The sequence below is a fragment of the Triturus cristatus genome, chromosome 5_1 (assembly GCF_964204655.1).
Source record: "Triturus cristatus chromosome 5_1, aTriCri1.1, whole genome shotgun sequence".
Taxonomy (NCBI): Eukaryota; Metazoa; Chordata; class Amphibia; order Caudata; family Salamandridae; genus Triturus; species Triturus cristatus.
Window position 1 is genome coordinate 218,542,054 of NC_140587.1, and position 26,294 is coordinate 218,568,347.

At 44.3% G+C, this 26,294-nt stretch overlaps 1 protein-coding gene across 3 annotated transcripts in view; it reads left to right on the forward strand.

Moving 5' to 3' along the window:
• Positions 1-26,294, forward strand: part of TRAPPC9 (trafficking protein particle complex subunit 9) — a 2,530,995-nt gene that overhangs the window by 1,810,317 nt on the left and 694,384 nt on the right. For 2 of the 3 annotated variants that reach the window (XM_085604860.1, XM_085604859.1), the window contains exon 22: positions 286-376. In XM_085604860.1, the coding sequence (XP_085460986.1) occupies positions 286-376 (91 nt within the window). Of the gene's footprint in view, positions 1-284; positions 377-26,294 lie in introns of all 3 variants that reach the window. The other variant, XM_085604858.1, reaches the window with a different exon arrangement.

The following is a 26,294-nucleotide window of genomic DNA, read 5'->3' on the forward strand; positions in this document are numbered from 1 at the left end:
TCTACTTGTCTGTTATTTATTTTATTTTTTTAGAATAAATGAGCCTACATTAATGTTATGTGGTCAGTTTCTATATAACGTTTGCCACACCTGTTGGCTCTGTCAATACTTGCTTCAAATCCTGGTTGTTTTGATTTTTGCCATACTCCTGTCAAATGAAAGAAACACCTTATAAATAGACTTCAATTTTCCTCAGAAGAAATTTTCGATTACTTTGCAAGCTGGTTACGCTATTTGTGTCGTAATGTTGGTAGATAAGCCAGTTTGTCCTTAACTAGTTCTCACCCGTCTCTGAAGCGTGAAGGAGAGGCCAGCGTGGAAGGAGTCCTCAACCAGCTGATCCTGGAGCACCTGCAGCTGGCCCCGCTGCAGTGGGGTGAGTACAGCGATTTCCTTCCCTCCCCCTCATCCTCCCTCCATGATTCATTGATTTAATTGATGTAACCTGTAACTCTGGGTGGATGCCAAAACTTTTTGTACTTACCTCGGTGCACAAGCAACCTTGGCCGATGCCCGGTGGAGCTGTCACATGCAGCTATAGAGGAGTCTGGTCTTGGTTTCATCCCATCGGCCGTCACCTACCCAGCCGGTCATCTGACATTCTTTTTCTCGTTTCCCCGTTGTGTTTCCTTCCCTTCCCCTCCTCCTCCCTCCATGATTCTTTGATTTAATTGATGTAACCTGTAACTCGCTGATCCTCATGTAAAGCGCTGTGATACCTCCGGTTCTATCCAGCGCTATATAAAACTTTTGAAATAAACAAATAAATAAATAAATATAGCTAACATTCACTGATGATCTACCGCACGATGCTGTGTAGTCCAGACCACTAGGCTTCCAAAGTCACATCTTTAAACCCGGTTTTTGATCAACCTGGCAGAGAAGGGCAGGCGTTGTCCAATCACTAAATCACCAATGAGCTCAAGTCACAGTGTTTACAATCTCCTATAGGGGATTGGAATATATTAGGACGACTGTTGATATGTTTACTGTCTCTCATGTGTGCGTGTGTGCGCGCACAATAACCACGTAGTTGGTTGTTATCATACAAACAGAGGATAGACCTTCATTCTCATGTTCTTTTCTCTAGACTCTGGGCATGTCACTTGTTCAAACCAGCTTCTTCCATTTTCTCCTTTGGACAACACCGTTGCCCGACTCTGAATCCACTTGATACGGCGGAGGATTGAAAATGAGTCCAAAGTGTGGCTTAAGGCATGCCCTTGGCCAGCTGGCAGGGGTTTTGATTTTCATAGAGTGTGGTGTATGCCCTTGGGCGTCTTGGCACTGACTTTCTCACAGCGGCAGTGGAAGAAACTATAAGGGGAGAGCGACCAGTCATATTCAGTTGTTTTGAAAAAAGGGCGTGGTAGACGTTCATGCCAGTGAACGCTGGCAAAGGCTGTGGGCAGTGATCAGTGGGCAGTGGTCCTGGGGAGAGGGCGTAGATGACAACTGCACTATTCTCCCACAGAGTATAATCAAAGGCAGTTCCTTGCAAGCTATGTGGCATGGAGAGTAGGCTGGCCATGCCCTGTGCCCAGAGCACAGCTATATGCATGCTGTGACCAGCAGGGTCTGGGGGTAAGTACAGCCACAGGTCATGTTAGCATCAAACTGGCCTGTAGGGCAATCTGGCAATGCCAGAAGGGGTGGTCTGACACGTTCCGTGCGAGGGCCGTGTTTTATCTATTTGTGGGCCTATTTTGTGATCAGGTGAGCCCGGTTTTACCCCTAATTGTCCTGATATTACTACAAACATTGCCTGCGGCAAGCACAACTGCAGTCTGCCATACCTTGCAAAACACCTAGAGCGTGTGTCTTTGCAAGTTCCAAACTTTCACAATTTCCAAATTTGGGCCACTTTTTTAAATCTATCGTATTCGCTAATGGGGCCCACATTTATTTTGGTGCCCCAGCCTATTTTCTGTCCTAGTCCGACCCTGCTTACGAACAGTGCGCTCAAGGCATGCCCAGTGTGTACTGGACGAGATGGTACTATATGGAGTTTAGCCAAAGATCACACGCTGTTCACTGGGAACACACCGTGGCCAAAGGACATTGTATGGCCTTTGGCAGTGCTTCACACAGTCACAGGCCATGCCCAGTGGCTACTGGGATTAAGAGCACAGCACGTCTCAGGGCAGTTGCTGAAGTGTATCTTTACAGATCCCGAAATGCCATTGAAAATGCTTCATTAATGTAAGTTACAGTTGTCTACTTACATCAGTTACTAATCACTAATGAAAATATCTTGAAAAGTCAGTAAGCACGAATTTGAAAGGATATTGTGGTTATGCAGCCACAGAACCCTACAATGCATTGCTAGCTAAGGTTTTGCACAAGACATCACAGATCACACCATCAATAACATCTCTTGTGACATCACATGAGACTTCACAAAAGTCATCGAATCGCGGCCCTCCCGAACAATTATTTCTTTTCAGCTCTGTTTGCTTTTGGAGGAAATAGATCATCTTGCAAGTATATAGTCTCGGCAGAAACATGCTCATATTAGCAATGGTACTGCAGCCTACTAACTGCCATTGATATGTATACAGATATATATATTCTGGTGTGTTTACCTGCAGTAACCTTTCACATCCTTTTTTTTTTTTATTTTTTTTTTTTTATTTCATGGAGCTTTTATTAGTGACATGTTGAACTATTTCCTTAGTTTAAGTCTTTGCTCACAATACTTTCAAGAACTGAAAACGAAGAAGCCTGGATAATTTATGGAGCTTTTATGAGTGACATATTGAACTGTTTCCTTAGTTTTTTTTTTTTTTTTTAACTGTGTTTATTGATTTTCATCCCAATGAGATAATACAACCACAATATCAAATGTGTATAATCAGTCATGTGATTACCAAGATACAAATGTTCTTCCTTCTTCACAGACGTAGCTCGCGGCATAGACAAATATCACCTGAGTCCATAAGACGGCTGTAGCCTGCCCTCCACTACCCCAAAGCAAACGTTTCACATCCTAGTCATGAATATCTGTTACTACATCCGTCTTGTCCACGCCAGACATGTGAGGAGGCGTGGGGTAGGCATTCTGGATGTGTGTGTTTTTTCTTATGCTGTAAGGTTTGTGAGGTCAGAAGCATTACCTTTGTTGTGCAAGTTATGGTTTGCATGACTTATGTGCGAATTATGGAGCTAACCATAACTGGCACATTTTGGTGTTTCAGTTTTAATTAGCCACTATAACTGTGCTTTTTAAGTAAATATGATATGTACACCTTACTGCTTTAACTGTAAATATATACTGATATATCTGTGTGTGTATGTAAGAAGCAGCACTTGGACAGCTCAAGAAATCTATCTGAAGCTCTTACCAACACCGAGCTCTTTTGTGCTGTGTTTTTGTTTAATTGCTCTGTTTAGCTCGATTAAGTGGCTAGGGTGGTCACGACTGGACAAAGCTCGTATGCAGACGATTCTCATTATAATTATGGTTCGAGCTCGGTATTCATATATTTATTTTTGTAGGGTGCTCAGTAGAGTATGCGTGTTTTCGAGTCGCTGTTTGTGACCGTCCTTCACACACTTGTCGCGTGCTACACTCAGCGAAACAAAAGGTTTTTTAATTTGCTCTTGTCGATACTTTATCGTGGAGTATTTTGACAAGAAGCATATCTAAAGCTTGCTTGGTTGCATACGCATGTTTACCTTTCTGCGCGCTTCCAGCAGCCGAAGCTACCTTACCCTTGAAGTTTAGCGGTTCTGTTGTTAGGCGCTAGATCTGAAGGCTTGCCTCAGCCATCCAAGGTAGCAGTGAGCATGAATGCTGCTCGAAGCTCACACACATTGATTTACAGGTTGAGTGAACTCTGTGGGCAGAGGTTTCAAGGCTATATAGCTGCCAGGTTTGTTCCAGATCACTTGTGTGTGACATTTCCATGCTTTTAGTGCACTTATGAGTGACATTCAACTGCCACGTGTGACACTTAAAGTGACACTTTCTCATGCAATGAAGTGCATGGAAAGAGGTAAATATTGGAAATGACACCCTTTTTGACCAATGAGAGACTCTAAAATATCTTGCAACTGCTTCAGAAATCATGAAATGGAAGCTAACACTCGCTTTTGAATGGACACTCCATGTCTGCACATTTTGCAGCAGCCTGTCTTGTATTGCGTGTGATACAATCTTAGAACGATATGCATACAGCGCTTTCAGTCTCAGGCGGCGGCCCCTGGCGCTATAGTGCCAGAGTCACTGTCCCCCGAGCACGAACAGAAGTGTTCCTTCTAATGCGAACTGTGGAAGTGAAGACCAGAGTTGGCAGGGCAGAAGGACGCTGTCTTCCGGTGCTCGATGAATACAAGAGAGATGTTTGTGTAACTAGAAGCTTGTGCATGAGACAACATTGTGGAGCCCGACACGTTGGCTAAGGCCTGTGCACTGAATCACGGTGACAGAGGGAAGTAAAAACGGGCCCTTCCACGAGTGGAACAGGAGGACAGGAACCGCAGAAGCCCTCACCCAGCGAGTATCTGCATCCTGCTCATAAACACCAGAGCTTGGATTAAAAAAAACAAGCTTTACCAGCAAGGCATAGATCATGTCCTCGGACGCCAAACAATGCCATTAAAATCCACTCAACACAGGTTTCCAAACAGTGAAATCTTTTTATGTGAAACACACACACACACGCACGCACCTCCCTCCCCCCTTGAAGATGGCCTTGAGTCCACTTCAAAATTCTGTAATGCAGAGCCGAGCAAGTTCAGAAAAAAGCATACATGCACATCATATACCACCCCCAAGGGTCCCAGTCAGAAAGTTTGTTTTTATCACAGACCTAATATGACAGATGCTCAGCCCTTAATTTGTAAAAGAATGCGCACTGGGGTCCAAAGCTCTGCTCAGAAGCCCGTGGCGGGCGCTATTAAACGTCAGCGTGCCTAATACCATGGCTGCTAGTCTTGACTTCACCTCATGCACTTGAACCCTCTACCAGACACTCCCCGCCCCTTTGTCTCATTCTTGCAGGTTCCTGTTTCCTCGCTTTGTGACACTATTTCCATCCTTCTCTCCCTTTCCCATTTGTATGTTTTTCCCTCTCTTGCACTTGGTGAATGTCTAATGAGGAAAACAAAGTGCTGGTCCCCAAAAAAAGAGTGCCGGTGGGCCCCACCTATAACCACGACTGGAAGTAAGCATTGCAAGTAGCTGCCTGATATCCAGACGAAAGGCTTGACAATCTGCAAAGCTTCCCCCCTAGAGGGGCTATGGGTCCATCAACAGGGATTCTCTGGAATCCGAGTACTGCTGAGTACTGCTAAGTCTCAATGTGTTGTGAAAAGGAGGCAGAAGTTCCCAGTACTGCAACAGCTTCCTTTGGTAGAAGCCTTCTCTTACAATCAAGTAGCAGCTATAAATCATCCCTTTTCTGTGTACTGTGGTCACCGAAAGTAGTGTTATGTCTGTTTCAGAAAGATTTCTGAATACCGGTGTACTTTTGTTGTCAGTGTGTCAGCTTGTACATCATGTAATAAATGACATATAAAAATAGGAAGTCCATCTATCTGGTGTAACGAATGGCATTGGTTTGTTAAAACAGCATAAAATACACATCTATCAAAATATGAGAAGTGTATTACAACTCGAGATGAGAGGAGGACAGATGTTCAGTGGCTACTGTGTTCGTTTACTTGTTTATTTGAGTCCACGTCGGCCAGTGCATCACTCTGTCAACATGTTTCACTCCCCTTCAGAAGAGAAGAGAACCCACCAGCTTGACAGTAAAGGTTCATTGAACTTTTACTTTGACCGTACAAGACCATTGTGTGGACGACCAGCTCTTTGTTGTCTTCTCTGGAACAAAGAAAGGCAAAGCGGTGCACAACAAGACCCTGTCTAGATGTATAGTCCTCTGCATCAAATAGCCTCTGCTTTAGTTAGGAACAAAACCCTGGAGGCTTGTAAACTCATTCCACCAGGACCAAGGCCTCAACAATGGTACTGGCAAGGGGGTGCCAGTTTTGGACATCTGCCAGGCTGTGATGTTGGCGTCCATGCAGACATTCATGAAACACTACTGCCTTGAGAGTCTTCTGACGGAAGGGCTGCTTTGCCTGCTGGTACCTGCAAGACTTTCTGGTCTGACTCCACTCTCCAAGCCCTCTCCCTTTGGGAGGATACTGCTGTGGTACCTATTCTTAAATTGAATAGTCTGCGGTTAGAAGTATCCATCAGAAGAACAAGTTACTTATCTTTGGGATCTCTCTTTCGCGTGGATACTCTCCCACCTGCCCATTCTGTAGAGTGAATTCCTGGATATCATAAAAAGGTTCCAAGTCATATTTTGGCTTATTGTCACATGCAGTTTGTTGGAAGTGCTTCAAATCCGAGGGTGCTGAAGGAGGACATTGATGGAACTGACACCAACGTGCAGGAGTGGTGCCTATATGCGGCTGTACTCTGGCTGTTTTGGGGTGGTACGTAGTCACCACAGAGCCACGCGATGCCACCTATTAGCACATTGGAGCATTGCTGAAAAATTCTCTAGTACCACTCTTGCACCTGGGAATAGTCTTAAGGTGAGAAATCAGCTATTAGATAAAGGGTCCAGCAGAAAGTTAAGTAATTTACTTTGTGCACCCTTTTTAAGTGTGTTCATAGGTCCAGCTCTCTGGTCTCTTGTCACAGTAAATACTATAGCAGGGTTCCGTGGGTCACAGAGTTTTTATTCTTTAAATAGGTGAGTTCAAAGCTTGGTGCCTCTGCTATTTTGTTTCCATGAGATTGTAAAATTCCTTCGGGCTTATCCCAGGGCTCACTTGAACTTCAGTAGTGTAGCCTGCTGACATACAGGGTGTAATGCATTAGGATACACACCTTAAATTGATTTTGCTATTTTATCAATAGAAGCTGATGAAGCTCCCTTATTTTTTGTTTAATTTTAGAACTTCGGCTCTCAGTCTTCATGAGTACATTTGAGAAACTTCTTGCAAAGGAGGTCTACTACTACCATAAAGGGCATTGCAGTACTACAGTTTTGCAGATAATAGGATTTTGTCTAGTAATATAAAGGCTACTTTGATGTAAACGCCTTAACAAGATTATTAGGAATACACAGAGGATTTAATATGCTTGATACAAACATAGCAACCAGAGAAAACAGTTCTTCCTATATCTCTTACTTCACAACAACAATTATATTTTGCTTGTTACTGTGGATTTGCTTGTTGCTGCTTCTTACTGTGGCTGTCTGGCTGACCAAAATATCCAATTTTCTGGAGCACCTTGGTATCCTGAATTATATTAATCTACACCCCACACACCCATCAGAATTTTTGCATAGTGTCAAGTATTTCATGATTTAGTGCTCTTATTTCTGAATAATACTATAGTCCACAGTTTAATTTGTAATTTGGTTCTTGCAGGTCCAATTTTTTTTTCACCAAATGAGTTTATTTCATTGTAAAAGACCAATAGTGTATTCCAATAAAATCCTTCCCGCCAAGATATGTTTCGTTCCAGGACAAGCCTTGGGCTTCATCAGGACTTGTACATCACAGACGCATCTTTTGGTCCAAATACTAGATATTAAGATAGATATCAACGTTTACATTTTATCTGTCAGTTAGAAGGCTTCATATCCAGAGCTTCCCTGTGAGTTGAACAGATTCATTTTATTCCCCTTCGAACTCATGCTTGTGTTATGATGTTTGGCGATGAAACCAATGAGATGGACTTAGTTTGTGGTAGAATAAATAATGGTAGAATGCAAAACGCATTGACCATATCCCTAATTAGTACTGAGTTTTTACCACACTTCAGTAGAGTGTGAATCAGCACTGGGCAGTGTAAGTAATAACTGGTCAATTTATTATTGATTCTAAGCTATGTCAAAGGGTTAGAGGTGACTTGCGCTTCAACAGCATGATCCAATGTTTGCTTTTCTTTCTGATCAAAATCAATAAAACCAATAAGAGTGTTTGGAAAAAAGTGTGAAAAGAGAAAACTGGAAGACAGACCCTTAGCTGTTTTTGACCCCATCCTTTGGATCCAACTCCTTCTCCAGCTGACCCCTCCTCCCCCAGCTGACCCCTTCTCCCCCCAGCTGACCCCTTCTCCCCCCAGCTGACCCCTTCTCCCCCTTCCCTTCCTTGCCTTCATGAAAGTCCTCAAGAGTCCTCTCCATCCGTCCCTCCTGCCCTTGAGCCACCCCTTTATTTGGAGTTACTTTTGGCACTGATTGGATCTCCACCTCTTATGCAGTGTTTGTATAGATTACAGCTGCTCACCCAGGTTCAGGTACTGTGACCCCTCATTGTTTTCGGTAACTTTCCTCCGCTCACCTATGAACCACATGCCAAGGCTCACACAACTTGACCTTTGTAAAGCGCGCTGATGCCGACAGGGGCTAGGCCTGGACTAGTCTATATCGATATCCCAAACAAGTAGATCGACTTCATAGTGTTCTGGAGAAAATATCCCCCGCACCCTCCAAAATCACCCTCCCCCGGCTGGTAGCCCATCCCAATTTTGTATGACATTCTTGACATACTTTGGCATGTATAGGAGCTTACACACACAGCAGATGTATGAATATTTTATGAGCCATTTTCCTTGCCTGGAGCATTCTTCTCTGTTCTGGGTCCACTGTACGTGGGGGAGAATCAGGCTGAAGACTGCTGGGTTTTTCTTTGGAATGGCTTTGATCAGTACGACCCAGAGCTCTGCTGAACCGGTTCCCAACTTGGGGTGCACCTGTCATCGGGAAAGATGTAGCCTTTGTGGCCAAGTGTCAGAAGTGAGGTGATCGATACCAAAGTACACACGTGCGGAGCGTGTGCGGCCTCCGTGGGCTCTGTGCATTTTCATTGATTTTCTTGTGAAAGCTTGTCATAAGCAGAAGGCCCCGAAGGCAGGAAAATCTGTTTTTATTTCTGCTTTTTTGCCTCCCTAGATAATATTGCATGGGCAGGTTAGGGCTGTTCATCTGTTTGGCCTTGAGCTTACACAGATACTCTTTCTCCCATTGAGTAGACCTTTCGAAGCACCAGCTCTAAGCTTATTAGTCCAATGCTATAAATAGGTAAAATGCTGCAATTTTAGGGGCAGGGAACACAAGCCGGTCTTTTGGCTTCTGCGTAATTTCCAACTATCTGCTCTGCTTGTACTTCATATTCCCAGAATTGGACCAGTGTATGGTCCATGTCCTGAACCGGCTTGTTGCTCTGCATGTAGCGGTATACAATCCGTTCTATCTATCTATCTATCTATCTATCTATCTATCTATCTATCTATCTATCTATCTATCTATCTATCTATCTATCTATCTATCTATCTATCTATCTATCTATCTATCTATCTATCTATCTATCTATCTATCTATCTTTCTATTCAGTGAAGCCCTCAGATATAATGTCAGATCTACGTTGCTTCGTGTGTTGGGAGGAATAGTCATGCATAAATGGGAGACATGAGAGAGTGGGCTTGCGGGCTGCTTTATTGCTCTAATCCATACTCGCCACAGAACAAGGACTCTTGCCGACTAGCTCTGCATCTCCACGGGTCGCGGCACTACGTGCGGCACATCATCAATATCCAACAAGGCCCAAACAGGAAGTCTTGGAACAGGGCCTTCTCTCTTGACTCCCTGAGATTGGAAAATAACTTAACCCTGCATCTCAGACTGTCCCCTCCTCTGCAACACTTCAGGGAAAACAGAAATCTCACCTTTAATTGACTCCTCATTTTTACTCAGAACAAGCATTAGCAATACAATAGGTCTCGCATTTATGAGAGTTTGACCTATTGGCATTGTAATTGACAATGCCTTTTATGTATGTGTTGTTTTTAAACCAGATAAATAAAAGGCATTAGCAATTACAGTGCCAATATCTTAAACGTGTGACCTCTTTGTATTGCAAATGCGTGCTATAATTTTTTTTTTAAGTGTTGGGAAATAGCATGTCCTGTGACAAAGCTATTAGAGAAAATAGTGCTTGGAGGCTGTACTTAATGCCTACCGAGCAACAACACACATAACGGGGGTTTCGCCATGGAAAGTTATAAAATGAGACAAGGCGGAACTAAGGAGGGACTACTAAGCCTTTTGACCAATGAACAGCCACAGTTTACAGTGGACAATGACACAAGCCAATAAAAAATGTGGACAGGGAGTGAGTGGAGCTACGAGTCCCTACCTCAATACAGCATGCCAAACAGACTAGCACATGCGCTGCCCAGGTGTGGCCTAAAAACGAAAATCTCATCTTTTATTGATTCCTCCTTTCTACTAAGAACAACTAAAACCTCACCTTTTATTGACTCCTACTTCCTACTAAGAAAAACTAAAATCTCACCTTTTATTGACTCCTCATTTTTGTTAATAAGAATATGCTTGCATCTAGTCTAACTGCACTGTGCCCTCCTCCCTCAGCACTATCGCCAACAAAATAGTGAATTGTGTTCTAGATGCCCTGAAGTCCACAAAAATCCTCAAGTAATCACCAATGTATCTCCTAACTAGTGTGTAAAGTACCCCTTTGTCCTCCTGGGTCAGGCCCATGCTACTTAAATACACCCAGGCAAAAATAACTTTATATGGCAGCTTTCTCTATTTGATGCTCAGATGATATCTGAGGTTTTTTGGGACGCTCACGGGCAGCCATGCGCTTTAGAAATCCAGTAACATCCAGTAACATCAGAAACACCCATGCATCTAACGCATATCTTTATTTATTGTTGGTATCTAGCACTTTTATAGCTCAACCCTCACCCCAAAAGGAAGCAGGACTTTGGAAAAATATTCATCATTTATTGTAAATCAATGAAAACAAGAACATGAAGCCAGAACCCCAAAATGAAATATAATGTTAAAAGCAGCCCCTAAGAGAGAGCTCAATCGTAAATAGAAATCCCAAATATCATCTCAACAAGTAAGGAAAGGACATCTATGCTTAGTTAGGAATTATATCCTCGCCTATACCTACTGACATTCATGATATCATTGTAGCCGATATTCTAGGTACGATATTTTTGTACAACGATATTTTGTGCTTGAGTTCTGGTGGTACACCCATTTTAGGCCAAAACTATTTGAGGTAAAAAAGCTATGCAAGCAAGGTAATAGACTCTAACTGAGGAAGAAAGGACACGTTTCAAAGTCTGGAAGTAAGAATAGTCTCAAAGGCTCTGTGAAAGTTCTTTCTTTATTCAGATATTTTCCAGTTTCCGATTTCTGCTCCAGACAACACGTTTTGCTTCACTAACAGTACATTGTCCTTCATCAGGGCTCTCATCCAATACATTTCAATAATATCCAATGCATGGTATGCTCAGCTTATCAAGGCAGCTCTGTTGGATCATTTTGTAAGCTTATTCCTTCAATATTGCGACATGATTCCTTTGAATATTTCCTTAAGGTTGGTAACTGTAAATTTCCAATTTAGGAAGTTGGTCCCAAATTCGTCCAAGAATTCTAGAATCTGTGGCGGATTGATAACCGGCAACTGTATCCGAAAGTGCAGTTACAGCTACGATAAACCTCAATATTTGGAACCTATTTACACGTTTTGGTTTGGAAAGTCTTGAACTAAATATTTTGACTTAATGATGGTCTCTGGTGTTGTCTCCTACACGCCAAGTCGATGACGCTTGTCCTGAAGAAGTGTCATTTTCTTTTTGTATGTATTTCTTATTCAGCCATTGGACATTAAACCACTTATGCTCCAGTGCGGAGCAACTGGTAGGGCAGAGGGTTTGCCAGTATGGAAAGCCATACACCGTTGCATATACCATTTTGCCGAAAACAATGTATAGAAATTTGTTTTGTTAAACATGAACTGGGTATTTTGTTGAATAAGTTATATGTATGATGGATTTTTTGTGTATTTGTGTCTGTTTTAGAAATGTATTTGTTTTGTTTTTATAAATATGTAATGTTTTCTAACCCAAGTGCAATGCACGTACGTAAATATACATATTTTATGGATTTTACCTCTGAAATAATTCTTAGACACTGACTGGTCCTGTAGGCGGCCAGCTATGATATTACATGTCAGGACTTCTACTTAATCTGTTAATGCTTAATCAATAAATTGGACCAGGTCTCACTAAGACTCGAGTATCAGTGGGGCGGAACCAGATTATCCCAAATCCACCACATTGGGCAGTTTAAAATGAGATATCTGGAGGCGCAATGGGTATCTGTGTGGGTACGTATTCAAACCCCCCAAGAAACTTGGGATTTCAAGAAGATGTCTAACCCATCCTTTTCCCTCACTATCACAATTACAGTGTTAATAATAATTATAACTGGACACTGTTAAGATCTCTCTACTACTTTGTCTCCAGAGGACTGAGTTTGCTTTATCAGTGCCGGTGCTTCAAAGTAGCCTTTAATCGTAACATGGTTCTCAGTCACTGAAGGGAAGTGTGTACAAGTTGCAGCAATCGGAATGCGCATGTCTAGTGAGAGCGTGGGTGGGCTTGGAAGATGGCCACTCTAGAGTGCTGGAATTCTTGGAAGTCAATGTGGTGCCTTCCTGATGGAGGTGATTAGAAAAGTGCATTCATAGCAATACTATTGGCCAATGCCCAATCGTGATAATTGCTTTAAAGCGTGTTAGACCTGCACATCAGTTTGCTGTATTAATATTGTACTCACTATAAGCCATGTTCTAGCCACAGACTTACGGCCTCTATCACTGATTTAAATATAGTAAACAAAGCATACTGTAATGAAGTTTACTGTGAAAAGGAGAGAGCAGTAGGAGGGGTCTTTCATGGGGTTGGGTAAATACTACGAACGAGGAGAGGGCATTTGGAGAAGACGCAGGATCTGGGCTTGCAAGAGTCAGTTGCTGTACTATGTGTCACCTGAAAGCTGAGCTTGCATGAGTCCACTACTGTACTGCATGTCATCTGAAAGATGGGCTTGCACGAATCCATTGCTGTACCTTGTGCCATCTGAAAGCTGGGCTTGCATGAGTCCATTAGTGTATCGTGTGTGAGGTGAAATCTGGACTTGCGTGAGTCCATTGCTGTATCGTGTGTGAGGTGAAAGCTGGACTTGCGTGAGTCCATTGCTTTGTCGTGTGTGAGGTAAAAGCTGGACTTGCATGAGTCCATTGCTTTACTGTGTGTCACATGAAAGCTGGGCTTGCATGAGTCCATTGCTGTACCTTGTGCCATCTGAAAGCTGGGCTTGCATGAGTCCATTGCTGTACCTTGTGCCATCTGAAAGCTGGGCTTGCATGACTCCATTGCTGTATCATGTGTGAGGTGAAAGCTGGACTTGCATGAGTCCATTGCTGTACCGTGTGTCACATGAAAGCTGGGCTTGCTTGAGTCCATTGCTGTACCTTGTGCCATCTGAAAGCTGGGCTTGCATGAGTCCATTGGTGTATCGTGTGTGAGGTGAAAGCTGGGCTTGCATGAGTCCATTGCTGTATCGTGTGTGAGGTGAAGGCTGGACTTGCATGAGTCCATTGCTGTACCGTGTGTCACATGAAAGCTGGGCTTGCATGAGTCCATTGCTGTACCTTGTGCCATCTGAAAGCTGGGCTTGCATGAGTCCATTGGTGTATCGTGTGTGAGGTGAAAGCTGGACTTGCGTGAGTCCATTGCTGTATCGTGTGTGAGGTGAAAGCTGGACTTGCGTGAGTCCATTGCTTTATCGTGTGTGAGGTGAAAGCTGGACTTGCATGAGTCCATTGCTTTACCGTGTGTCACATGAAAGCTGGGCTTGCATGAGTCCATTGCTGTACCTTGTGCCATCTGAAAGCTGGGCTTGCATGAGTCCATTGCTGTACCTTGTCTCATCTGAAAGCTGGGCTTGCATGAGTCCATTGCTGTACCTTGTGCCATCTGAAAGCTGGGCTTGCATGAGTCCATTGCTGTATCGTGTGTGAGGTGAAAGCTGGGCTTGCATGAGTCCATTGCTATACCGTGTGTCACATGAAAGCTGGGCTTGCATGAGTCCATTGCTGTACCTTGTGCCATCTGAAAGCTGGGCTTGCATGAGTCCATTGCTGTACCTTGTGTCATCTGAAAGCTGGGCTTGCATGAGTCCATTGCTGTACCTTGTGCCATCTGAAAGCTGGGCTTGCATGAGTCCATTGCTGTATCGTGTGTGAGGTGAAAGCTGGGCTTGCATGAGTCCATTGCTATACCGTGTGTCACATGAAAGCTGGGCTTGCATGAGTCCATTGCTGTACCTTGTGCCATCTGAAAGCTGGGTTTGCATGAGTCCATTGCTTTATCGTGTGTGAGGTGAAAGCTGGACTTCCATGAGTCCATTGCTGTACTGTGTATCACCTGAAAGCTGGGCTTCGCCCGAGTCCATTGCTGTACCGTTTGTCACCTAAGAGGTAGGTGTGTATCAGTCAGATATCGCTGCACTGTGTGTCATCCGAGCTGGACCTTGTATTAAGTCCTTGCGAAAGCAGGGCCTTCACTGATGTTATACCTGCCACCTTTACCCAATCTATAAGCACAAAATCAGACCTCAAAGTGATGAGATATGCAGATTTTAATATAAATGATCCATCGCCTGCTTCTGGGTGCTCTCTATTTTCCACAGATAAGGGGCACGTTTGTGGTCCTCTACATAGCTAGATGACTTGCAGTGTCCTTATAATGTGCAGTTGTCATACATTAAAATGCAAGTATCATGTTGCATGCTCACTTGCAACTTGTTTCAGAGAGTTCTGGAGTCTTGATATATATGTCTTATCTGATAGACTTCTAACCTCAGAATCCTTACCTTAGAATTCCCCCAGACATCAGACTTGATCCAAAAGATTTTTCATGAGCAGGACCCCTGAACACCAGTAGGCGGTGTCGATCAGCTCCACGTGCGGCATTCGTGTCGGAAGTGACATCCGCGGCATCTGTATAGGCACTACTGAGGCTCTCTGATGTCAGTTCTTTTCTTTCTACACCAGCAAGCGCATCTCAGAGATGAGCTACCCTGTCAGTCACTTTGTGACTGGATTGTTTTCAACTTTTTGTCGACTTCCGATTTCTTTTTTCCTCCTGGTGTGGCAGAGATATCCTCCAAGAAAGCTGGCTTCAATTCTGTGGCACCTGTCATCAACTGATGTGATGGACCCGCATCTTGTATGCCTGTGGTGCCTTGAACACTATCACAACCCGAAGTTGTTCTTCGACTGCGGAGCCATGACTCCCAAAGCCTTGCGGGAGCAATCTCTCAAGCTCATAATGGCCCAGTGTTCGAAACCACGACGTTCGAGGTCCCGGTTGAGGGGAAGGTCCCGGCAGCAGTCGGGGAGTCCGAGTCACACTCCAAGTCTTCAGGATACTCGGGTAAGTCCCATCACAAGAACTCTCTCCTCTCATCGGCAGTCAAGGCCTAGCTGCACAATAGAGCCTACGCCTGGGCCGACTCCGCACTTCCTCCACTTTCCAGGAGCCAGAGCAACTGCCGAAGTTTTTTTTAGGCCACGCGCCTCATATTTGGGCGCCTGACCCCTCCGGCACTCCTTTCACCCCAGAGGTGTAGGAAGTGGCCCCTTCTGATTTTGCACCGGTGGCTCCGGGCCTGGTTCCAGTCGGGCCCCAAGGATCCATTCCTGGATCCGGACTGCAGTCAGTCGTACCAACTCAACCTTCCCTGACGCCGGTCTTTATGTTCCTGGCGCCATCCTCATTCTGATCCTCTACGCCGATACAGAGCTGGAGGGGTGTCACCCAACACCATATCCTGCGCCGATGGGAGCCTTGCCTCTCAGATCGTAACCAGAGCCCTATTCCCTTGGGTTAGGATTTGGAGAGGAATGGGAGGGATCTCTGGACCCTGACGCATACCAGCAATCCTGAAACAACCCTAACATGGACTGCTGTGAGGAACTGGGTGAAGTCACTGGACTGGATACCTCTCAAGATACTGGTATGCTTTCTACCCTAAAAGTCCCCCTACCATGGCAACAGAGGAGGGAGCTTCTTACGCAATGGTAGTGCGGAGGGAAGCTGAGGTCCTGGATCTACAGTTGCCCTAAGTGAAGTCAAGACCAATGTCTTGACAGAAGTGCTGCAACTGGGAGTCTCCCCCTCAGAACCATTGCTCCCATTCACTGAGGCCAACACTGACGTCCTTTTGGGGACTTGGTCCAAACCCAACACAGGTTCTCCTGTGAATACGGCGATCACCCACCGTCCCGCCCCAGGGAACCCAAATTTCCCCACTCAACACCCTACCCCAGAGAGCTTGGTGGTCCAAGCCCCGACTTCCCATGTAAATACTGATTAGGGAATCCAAGAGGTTGGACTCTTTGGAGAAGAAGATGTTTTCTTCCGCCAGTCAGGCATTGCGGTCTGTGAACACCGCATGCCTTTTAGGCTGACATTTCCATGCTCTGTGGGACACGGTAGCGCAGGTGCTGCCATTGGTCCTGGAGGAGGTGATTGCAATGCACCTGTGGAGATCAGGGGTACCAGTCTTTCCCATCTTGACGACTGGCTGTTAAAGTTGGGTTTGCCCCAGGCTGTCATATCCCACCTCCAGAATGCAGCGAACCACGTGCATTCACTGGGGTTCATTATCAACATGCCGAAGTCACACCTGACTGTCTCTCAGATGCTCCCTTTCATTGGAGCTGTTCTGCACATAGTGCAGTTTCGGCCGTATCCTCCCAGGCGGTGAAGTCCAGTATATTCAGGCCATGATGCCGATGTTTCAGCCTCCATCATGATTTCGGTGAGGCAGACCCTGAGGCTGTCTGAACTCATGGCCTCCTGCATCCAGCTGGTTACTCATGCCCAATGGCATATGCAGGCTCTGGAGTGGGACCTGAAGTTTCAATTAGCACAGCTTCAGGGGAACCTCTATGACATGATCCAGATCTCGGAGGGAACTGCAAAAGGCCTGCAGTGGTGTATAACAAACTGTGATTGGGTCAGAAGCAGACCCCTCTCCCTTCCCCAACCAGACCTTACAGTAGTGACAGATGCATTACTCCTGGGATGGGGCGGCCATCTAGGAGAGGAGAAGATCAGAGGACTCTGGTCTCTTGCAGAATTATCAATCAACCTGCTGGAGCTCCGTGCTATCAGACTGCCATTGAAATCCTTCCTACACACCATCAAGGGAGGGCTAGTGCAGGTGTTCACGGACAACACCAATGCAATGTGGTACTGCAAATAAGAGGGCGGGGTGGGGTCGTGGACTCTTTTTTTCAGGAGGCCCTGCACCTCTGGACATGGCTGGAACAAGAGGGCATATCTCTGGTGGTTCAACACCTGGCTGTCTCTTTCAATGCCAGAGCATACAAATTTAGCCATTGATGCCTATTGGGTCACAATTGGTGTCTCCAACCAGAGGTGGTGCTAGTTCTCTTTCATCATTGGGGAGGACTTTGGTTAGATCTGTTCACTCTGCTGAGAACCCGTAATGTCAGCAATTTTGCACGCTGGAGTTTCCAAGGCGGCTCTCGCTCGGAGACCCTTTTAATCTTGAGTGAAGCAGAGGCCTCCTATATGCCTTTCCACCCATACCACTCCTGCACAGTGTTCTCAAGAAGCTCAAGAACGACCGGGCCCAAGTCATCCTTGTGGCTTCAGACTGGGCGGGAACAGTCTGGTATCCTGACCTACTGAGCATGGCTATCGATCCTCCGAGCAGGCTGCCTATTCTGGAGGATCTTCTGTCGCAGCAGTGGGGGATGGTCCTCCCTCCGAACCTGTCCAGTCTCTGCTTTCTTGCGTTGAGATTGAGTGGTGGCAGCTGCCATCTTTTGACCTTTCTCCTGAAGTCTGCAATGTCATTTTGGCAACCAGGCCTCCTGTCACGAAGACAGTATACGCCTGCCATTGGAAAAAATTGGAGGCATGCTGTGCAGAAAACGACATTGATCTCCTTTCTGACCCTCTTTCTGAAGTTCTACTTTTCATTTCTTTCCTTGCCCAGCAGGGCTCTACTCTGGGCACTTTTAAGGGCTATCTTTCTGCCTTTTTACGGTTGCCTGACCATCCCTCCGTTTTTAAATCCCCTATTGTACATAGGTTTCTGAAAAGTCTTGTTCATCTTTTCTCTCCATCACCATTTATCATGCCTCATTGGAACCGTAATCTGATATTAACATTCTTGATGTGTGCTCCTTTCGAGCCTCTCCATAATTGTCCCCTCAAGCTTCTTATTATTAAAACTGCTTTATCTGTGGCTATTACATCTGACTGCAGAGTGAGTGAGCTGCAGGCTGTTTAATCCAAGCCACCTTACTTCTTAGTCTATCTTGACAAACTGGTGCTTCACACAAGAGCCTCCTGTTTTCCGAAAGTGGTCACTACATTTCACATAAGTCAATCCATCACACTGTCTACTTTTTGCCCTCCTCCGCATCCCTCTAAAGAAGAGGAGCAACTCCACCATCTGGACCCAAAAAGAGCATTGTTGTTCTACCTTGACCGCACACGAGTTCCTGTTGGGTGACCACCTCTTTGTGGCGTATGTTGGTGTGAAGAAAGGTCAGGCTCCGCAGAGGCAGACCATCTCCAAATAGGTTATGCTCTGCATTAAAATCTGCTACACATTTGCCTAGCAGCAACCTCCTACAGGCTTGCTAGCTCATTCCACCAGAGCTAAAGCTGCAACCACTGCGTTAGCCCAAGGAGATCCGGTCCGGGACTTCTGCCAAGCAGCAACGTGGGCTTCCCTGCACACGTTAATCAAACATTACTGCCTGTCTTTAGGGATGGGCATTTTGCCCGTTTGCTCCTGTAGAACTAACTTGTTTAAAGTTGTTCCGCAGACCCACCGCCGGGGATTGTATGCTTGGATATCTATTCTAAGGTAAGGAATCTGTGGCTAGAAGTCTCTATCAGATGAACACGTTTCTTACCTATGGTAACGCCTTATGTGGTAGAGACTGTATCTGGCCGCAAATTCCTTACCAACCCATCCATTCTCCCAGCTATGCAAACTGATTTCTCGGTACAGGGCTGGCCCCTTTCAAGGCTCTAGTTTTCCACACCAGTGGTCAGTGTTTTTCATAGCTCCGCCCTTCTGGAATTGAAAGTAATGAAAAGAAACCGACGTTCGCCCACCTGGGTGGTGCCTATATAGGTGCCATAGACGTCACTTCCGGCGTGGATGATGCCTGCGGAGCCAGTCGATGAGACTTTTGCGCAAGTGTACTGCACGCTAAAAATCTCTTGGATCCAGTCTGACTCATGGGGAAATTCTAAGGTAAGGAATCTGTGTCTAGATAGAGCCTTCATCAGATAAAGCATTACCAAAGGTAAGTAACTTGTTCTTCTGGAGATCAAAAGCCTGTATTGGAGCTCATAGGCCACCCAAATTGATTTCAAGGTGCTTCACGTTGCTCACCAGATAGCCATCTGACTAGCCCTATATGCCTTATTTGATATTTACCTAATATTGCATGGTCCAGCTGGTCACCAAAATGTCCTTATGGACACTGCTTAATTTGTAAAAAGTTAAGTGCCAGGGCCCAAGGTATCTCATGGGGTAACTGCTGATGTTGCAACCCACATGCTACTTTAAACTTCAGGTTTAAGACAGTTTTTATAATTTTTTAAAGATAAATAAACAATTAAATGCCACACCAATTAACGTTGTTTATAAATTACACACACAGCACCACCATGTGGTGGATTCTCATTAGTAGGTGTCTGTATTTAGAAATAAGTGCTGGTGATGAGCACCAGAAAACACTGGCACAAATTAAGCACTGCTTATGGACAGATTTAGTTTTACTTTGAAGCAGCGATCGGAAGAACTAGTTAGATAATAATGTTGTGGATCCTCCCTACCCAGCTAAACCAGTTCCATCCACACCTGAGCCCCTGTGACAGACTCCTGTCACTTACAAGGTGCTTAAGGCCATGCTTCCAACAGAGAATGTTAAAGAGAGGTCTTCGGTTCCTAGTATATAAAAGTAGGTGATAGATCCTGACCACCACTGGATGGGGCATGGAGACGCCAGTCATGCTTAGCAATCCTTGTTCTCAGATCGAGTTATTTTTTTGTAGTTCGCCATGAAATATTTGTAAGAGAATGCCACAAATTTAGGAATGGAATGGAAGTGTAGTAGTTTGTTGTTATTATCAGTAGACCAGAAGGCGGACCTCTCCGCAGTCTGGTTTGTGAGGATAGCCGCCTCTCTTAACATGCGTCCTACAGCATTGTGGAACTGGAAGATTTGGAGGGTTAGAGAGGTTTTGTTTTGACATGCTTTATCGTTTTTCTAGATGTGATGACAGGACTGTAAAGGTTGCCTCTTTTATCCAGATTGTAATAATCTGTCAGCAGAGAAAAAAGCTGAAAATAGCACTAAAGTGCGAATTATGTGACAATATCGTTTTTCTCGTGCTAATGGATTAGCTTTCTCATCACTTTTAACAGTAAGGGGGCAACGATTGTGTTTTTTTTGTTTTTTTTGTTGCATTTTTATATTGCGCCCCGAAGGCATTGGAGCGCTTTACATGAGCGCCAGTTACATTAGCACGATGTCACATTCATTTTGTTTTATTTATTTATTAGGTTGTGCTGCAGATAAGATTTCCAACTAGGGTGAATACAACTATGCACTTCTATCAGAACATGTGCTTTAATCAGCATGATTTCCACAACTACCGCCTTTATTCACAACCTATTGTTGTTTTTTGTTTGCCCTTTTGACAACCGAAGATGTAAAAGTTCCAGTTCACTTTCCTCAGATCCTAAGATCTGCTCTTTACACACTGTTCTGCATATGCAAAATGTGCCCTGAAATTGATTTGTTGGGGTTCGCTAGCTACTCTCAGTTATTCACATTTTCATATTTCTATTTCGCTCAAGTAGTATTGTGAACTGTTCTTTTTGGGAGTTTCACTCAGTTTAAGTATTGCTGGGCTGCGGCGCATCATTGCAACTCCTGTCTTTGATACATTGGATTTCCCATGGAGGCTGCAGCCTCTGCCAAATTCTACCTTCCATATCTCAACAAAATCGGCTAAAATACATTTGTGAGGACGAGTTTATTGTTTTTGGCTTGTGGTCTTTGACGACTCAATCTGTGCCCGCAATCTATAAGCACTAAAGCTTAGCGCATCCAAAATTTTAGTGTACGCACAACCCGGTCTCAATTTAGGCTGGCGCCTTGTGCCCGCCCCAAAAAGGAGGTGTTACAACTTTATTCAAGGACCACCTCGATAAAGAACCAACCAGCTCCTCAAGGCCCTTGGCCGTGATGTGCAGCGATCTCGCTGCCCCATTCCGACTGCGCGTGGTCTGGAAAGCTGCCCTTCCCTGTTGTGAGGTACAGTGCTTGATAGTTTCCAATCAAAATTTGAACTGTATACACTCTAAAAACATACATACATACATACATACATACATACGTATATAAACCAAAATGTGAGATGATGTCATCGGGCAGCAGCCTTACGGACATTGAAGCTAGATGGCAATGAACGTGAGATCTTGTGAGGTCTAGGAAGGATGTAGCAGGAATACATTGACCTGAATCTGGATACTGGGAGGGAATTGGGTGGAGGCCTTGGATTACGACAACACGATCATAAGACTTTGTCAAAGATCTAAATTCAGTTAAACAATCCTGGATTCCTTAGAGCAGTCCGCTTAGTTTGTATCTGTAGCAAAGCTGAACTATCTTGAGCTTCTTCCAGGGCGAAAGTTATATTTTTTATATGGCTGAATAGACCTAAAACATGCACAGTTAGAACACCAAACATGTTCCATGTAAGTGTCGTCTCTCGGCAGCTTTTGAACAAATTTGCCATGTCGAGCTAATTCTCCATCCAGCTGTGAATGTGAAATTAGACGGAGAGTGTTGAGCCATATTTCACGCTCTGAGACCAACGCTAACTGCATTTGAACCCAGGGGTCTTCCCCAATCGGATCCCTCAAGGAGTTACCTGGAGGAATTTACGCAGGCAAAACAGTTTGAAAAGGAGCGTCTCATTGGGTGTTACTGATCAAAAAACAACGAAACTTCTCGTTATGCCCCATTCCGAACTGAGAAACTTGAAAACTAATGGTAAAATCACTCAGGGTAACACAGCGCAGTGACAGCATTTCCCCAGGCCGGGCTTGCAGAATGACTCTCCAGTGGGATTCAGAACGGGAACTCAAACTTGCTGTCTCCCAAAACTTTGACTTACCGAATGAGTCCTATGTCCTTTGTCACACCCATCAAGGTGTAGGCCAGAAGCTGCTTCTTAAGAAAGAAAACTTCTCTCCCTGATGAATAGCAGTGATAGCTATTTTTTTCCAAGAGTATAAACGCCTTCTTAGATTTTGATTGCCACTTGGCGAGCTTTATATATGCTTTTCAATTTAAATCAGAGAAATCTAGATGAAGCCTGTGTCACTCGGCTGGTTTGAGCACCACAGGTTTTGGAGCTTGATTATAAAGTGCTTTTAATGGTCTATCCCATGGTGAAGAACTTCAGGTCCTGAAAAAGGAACCCGCTGTTTTAGCGTGGCTCAACTTCAGGAAATGGAGTGTCGCGGCTGCGTACACTTAGCGTTCATTGTGCTCATCACACTTTCAACCATGGTGGAAGATGTATCACCAATCATCATCCAACTCATTTACTGATATAAAGTGGGATACTAATTCTGAGGCAGAAAAAAGGCAGAAGTAGCTTTGATTCCATTTATCTCCTTTTCCTTCGTTGAACGCATGCGACTTGCTTCCAAGAGAATGTAGCAATTCGCCTTCGGCCATCTTTAAATCACTGCGCAGAATAATAACTTTCTTCGTTTATTATAGTGTTCCATTGCAAACTTAATAAACAGTTCTTCAGTTCATTCTTGGACTTTACAGACACAAAGTAGAGCCCCAATCACCTACATGAAATCTTCATTACACCGACTCCTGTTCTTGGTTGTCACAAACTTTACTTTAGTGAGTGTAAGTCACAACCTGGGGACTGGCAGGTTTACTTCCCTTCAAATTTCTAACATTTAAGGATTTAAAAGATTTCTTCCATTCACTGGGTCTAAATGAAAATCATCAAGTCGTTTGATACGGAACGGAGGGCGATGATTTGGTTGAAGATGTGTCAACTGTGACCAGCAAGAGCAGGTATCTGTTTAATGGAAATCATCGATCAGTGATTAGGATATTTCTACCTCCTCCTTTTTATTTGCCCCAGTTGTTACATTAAAGAGGATATCCCAAAGAAATCTGTCATTAGATTCCCTGAACAAAGAAGTCGACGATCCATTTGTCATGTGCCCCCATGTGATTATTAATGCAAGTAAAGCAAGAATAGGGCAAATGCAGGCATCAGCACTTTGCTCCCAAAGTCCTCAATATAGATCCTGCCACCAGTATACCACAATTCTACATTATATCCCGCTGTCAAGGGCTGTACCGAGTGTTAAAGGCCCTGAATCCGAGTAATAGTGGCGAGGGCCTAAAATGAGGAAGAGGGCCTCTAACAACGGGCATAGCCAGAGGCAGAAGGGCTATAAGGATGGATATTAGAACATTTAACCCACTAAGGCTAGAATGTTCTGAATTAAAAAGGGTGAAACTTGAAGACAAACATTGGAATGTTGGAGCTCTGGGCCGATACCTGCCATTTTAAGCCCGGAGCAACTCCTTTGTCTTCAGTGGGGCTCTCAACATTCCAGTGTTCTAATAAAATGTAAGTGCCCCATTTGCTGCTTTGCACATATCCTTAAGATGGACACCATCCTTCTTCAGCTCAATTCCTCCTATTTAAACAAATGGATGTATGCTTCTGTTATAAATATGGCACAGTGTCTATAGGTCACTGGGTGCAAGATGCCTGCTGTTTGTAATTGCAACACTGAAATGGGAGAAAATGTACATAAGTTTTATGGAATCCGTATAACATAAAGTTAACTCTTCAGTTTAATTTTCTCCCATTTTAAAGTGTCACACTTACACACAGCAGGTATCTTGCTCCCACTGACTGATAGACACAGTGTCATATTTATAACTGAAAAATACAGCCGTTTTTTAAGTGGGAGAAATCTAAAATGCAGAAATATATTCCATATTCTGAAAACAATTTGCAGACCGTTTTCTGCAGTTTAAATTTCTCCCATAAAAAGAATGGTTGTATGTTTGTTATACATGTAATAGTGCCACATATGGCGAAAGGTATGTCCTGTACCATTAGTACATGCGGCACAGACTTTCATTCGCCCATACACCTATATCCCATTTAAACACACATATACTTCCCAAAAACCATGTTCTCACTGTCATCAATTGCAACCATGTCATAGTGCCCCAGTCAAAGTATTTTGATCAAGCCCTAGTCATTGGCTCTATGAACACTAGACTTAGATGCTATGAAACTGGGCATGGGGGAGTCTGGTAACATTGGCGAGTAACTTGACCTTCAATAGCTCACAATAATTTTCACTGGTCAGAAGTAGCTCTCACTACAGAAAAGGTTGAAGACCCTTGGTCTAGTGGCTGGGGACATCCTTGCCCTGCTCATCCGCTAGTCTTGTATTTTAGTGGGATATCTGGTTTCTCGCTGAGTAGTTGTGTTTCTAAAGTGATGCTCTACGACCGGTAGAGGCTTGCATGAGCGATGTGTACCTTGTAACTCGCAAGTAGAATGCAGAGGTTGTGCACAGGGCGAAGCAAAAGATCAGCATTTAAAGCGCATTGAAGCCCAACCTGGCAAGTCTTGGAAGCCATTTTATTTTAGTTAATTTTATGAAAATAACATGAAATCCACTCGAACGCAGGTCGGATTTAAGCATCTCATTCTTATGCCTTTGCATCCTTCAGCATGGTTTATGCAAGCCTCCTTTATTTATTCATTAATTGAGGGGTTCCATTTAGCACTAAGCATCCTCTTACGGTTACATCACCATGCCGTGCAGTTCCATTTAAATGCCCACGAGAGTGAGGTAGTAAGAGCCCATGCAGGTCTGATATTACACACTCAGTACCGCGATAGGCCTGTAGGTTTCTGAGGGCATGCTGAATAGCTCAGTTTTTAGCAGTTTCCGGAAGTGCAGGGAGGTAGAATTTAGGGCCTTAGCGCTGTGCATCGCCGTTTTACTCTCTCGAAGGGTTGTGATGTAATAAAATGGAGAGTCCTGGTTGGGGTCTGATGGAGGGCTAGATTTTCCATGTGCTCCTATACTTCTTGTACAGTACAGAAAACAGTCAACTTATTTCTGTCTTCCACCAGCAGCCAATGGAGGGCTTTAAATATTTGCTTAATGGGGCCCCACTTCCGGATAATAGAAGCCACCTTGCGCAGTGCTTAGGACCTCACTAAAATAAAGCCAACAACACGTACTCAGAAAACAAATGCCATATTCATTGATGTCTTATTGCTATGTTAATGCTAATGTGAATATTGTTTGTAAATGCAGCTGTACGAAGAAGGGTGAGGTCAAAGGGACTGCAGCTTATAGTTTGTATGGCCGTTGTGGGATTTATGGATTGCAGACATAACTGAAGCTCGCAATTTTCAGTGGCTTTTTGTTTTTTATTGGTAACTAATTACATCTGGACTTTAATTGTGATTTTTTTTTTTAAACATATTTTGAGGTTTTATCCGGAGCCAATACTATTTATTTGGGGTGCCAGTATGACATAGGAAATGGCGACCAGAAAGAACTGTCATAAACTTCCCAGAATGTCCAGGAAAACAAGCTAGACGTTTGTACATTTATAAATTTGGGGGGTAAAAACGTTATGCTACCCTCCTCAAAACGTAAAGGGGACGATGTTGCTGCCCCTCTCTAGAACTGACCTCTCTAGCACCAGATGTGCGTGGGTGTCTACATACATAATGACCCATCTTCCGCATGTTGGCATCACACCATGTGGACTCTGGGGTTGCTTTATAGGCAGCCTGTGCTCCAGCATGTCAAGTCTGGGTTTTCATGTGTCCCTAAAGACCTTTCTTTGTGGGCATGACTCAGTTCATTGACAAAAGGTTCATTGGTCAGGGGGTCATGTAGAACCTTATCCTGACCTGCCCTGTATTTACTACGTTTCCTTGGGTTTTGCTGGTGGCCAGCTCTCTTCTGCATAGACTGCTTAGCTCTGGAATTAACACCCCATTCCGTGTGGTCGATGAAGGACCGCCCAGCTTCTCAGAACTAGTTGGTGAGTCTCCAGTGTGCACCTGTAGCTCCGGTTCAAGTTCAGCGCCCAGAGGCTCAGATCGTTTGTTTCAGTGCGCACAGTCAACTGTTTTAACACAACATTGTGTGCTGCTGAAGGGCTTGTTTTGTGAGACAACAACGACAGGTTGCCTCCTGGTTTTATATCACGTGAAAAGCTTTGGTGTTCAGGCAGCGATTGATTTCACACCCTCCTTG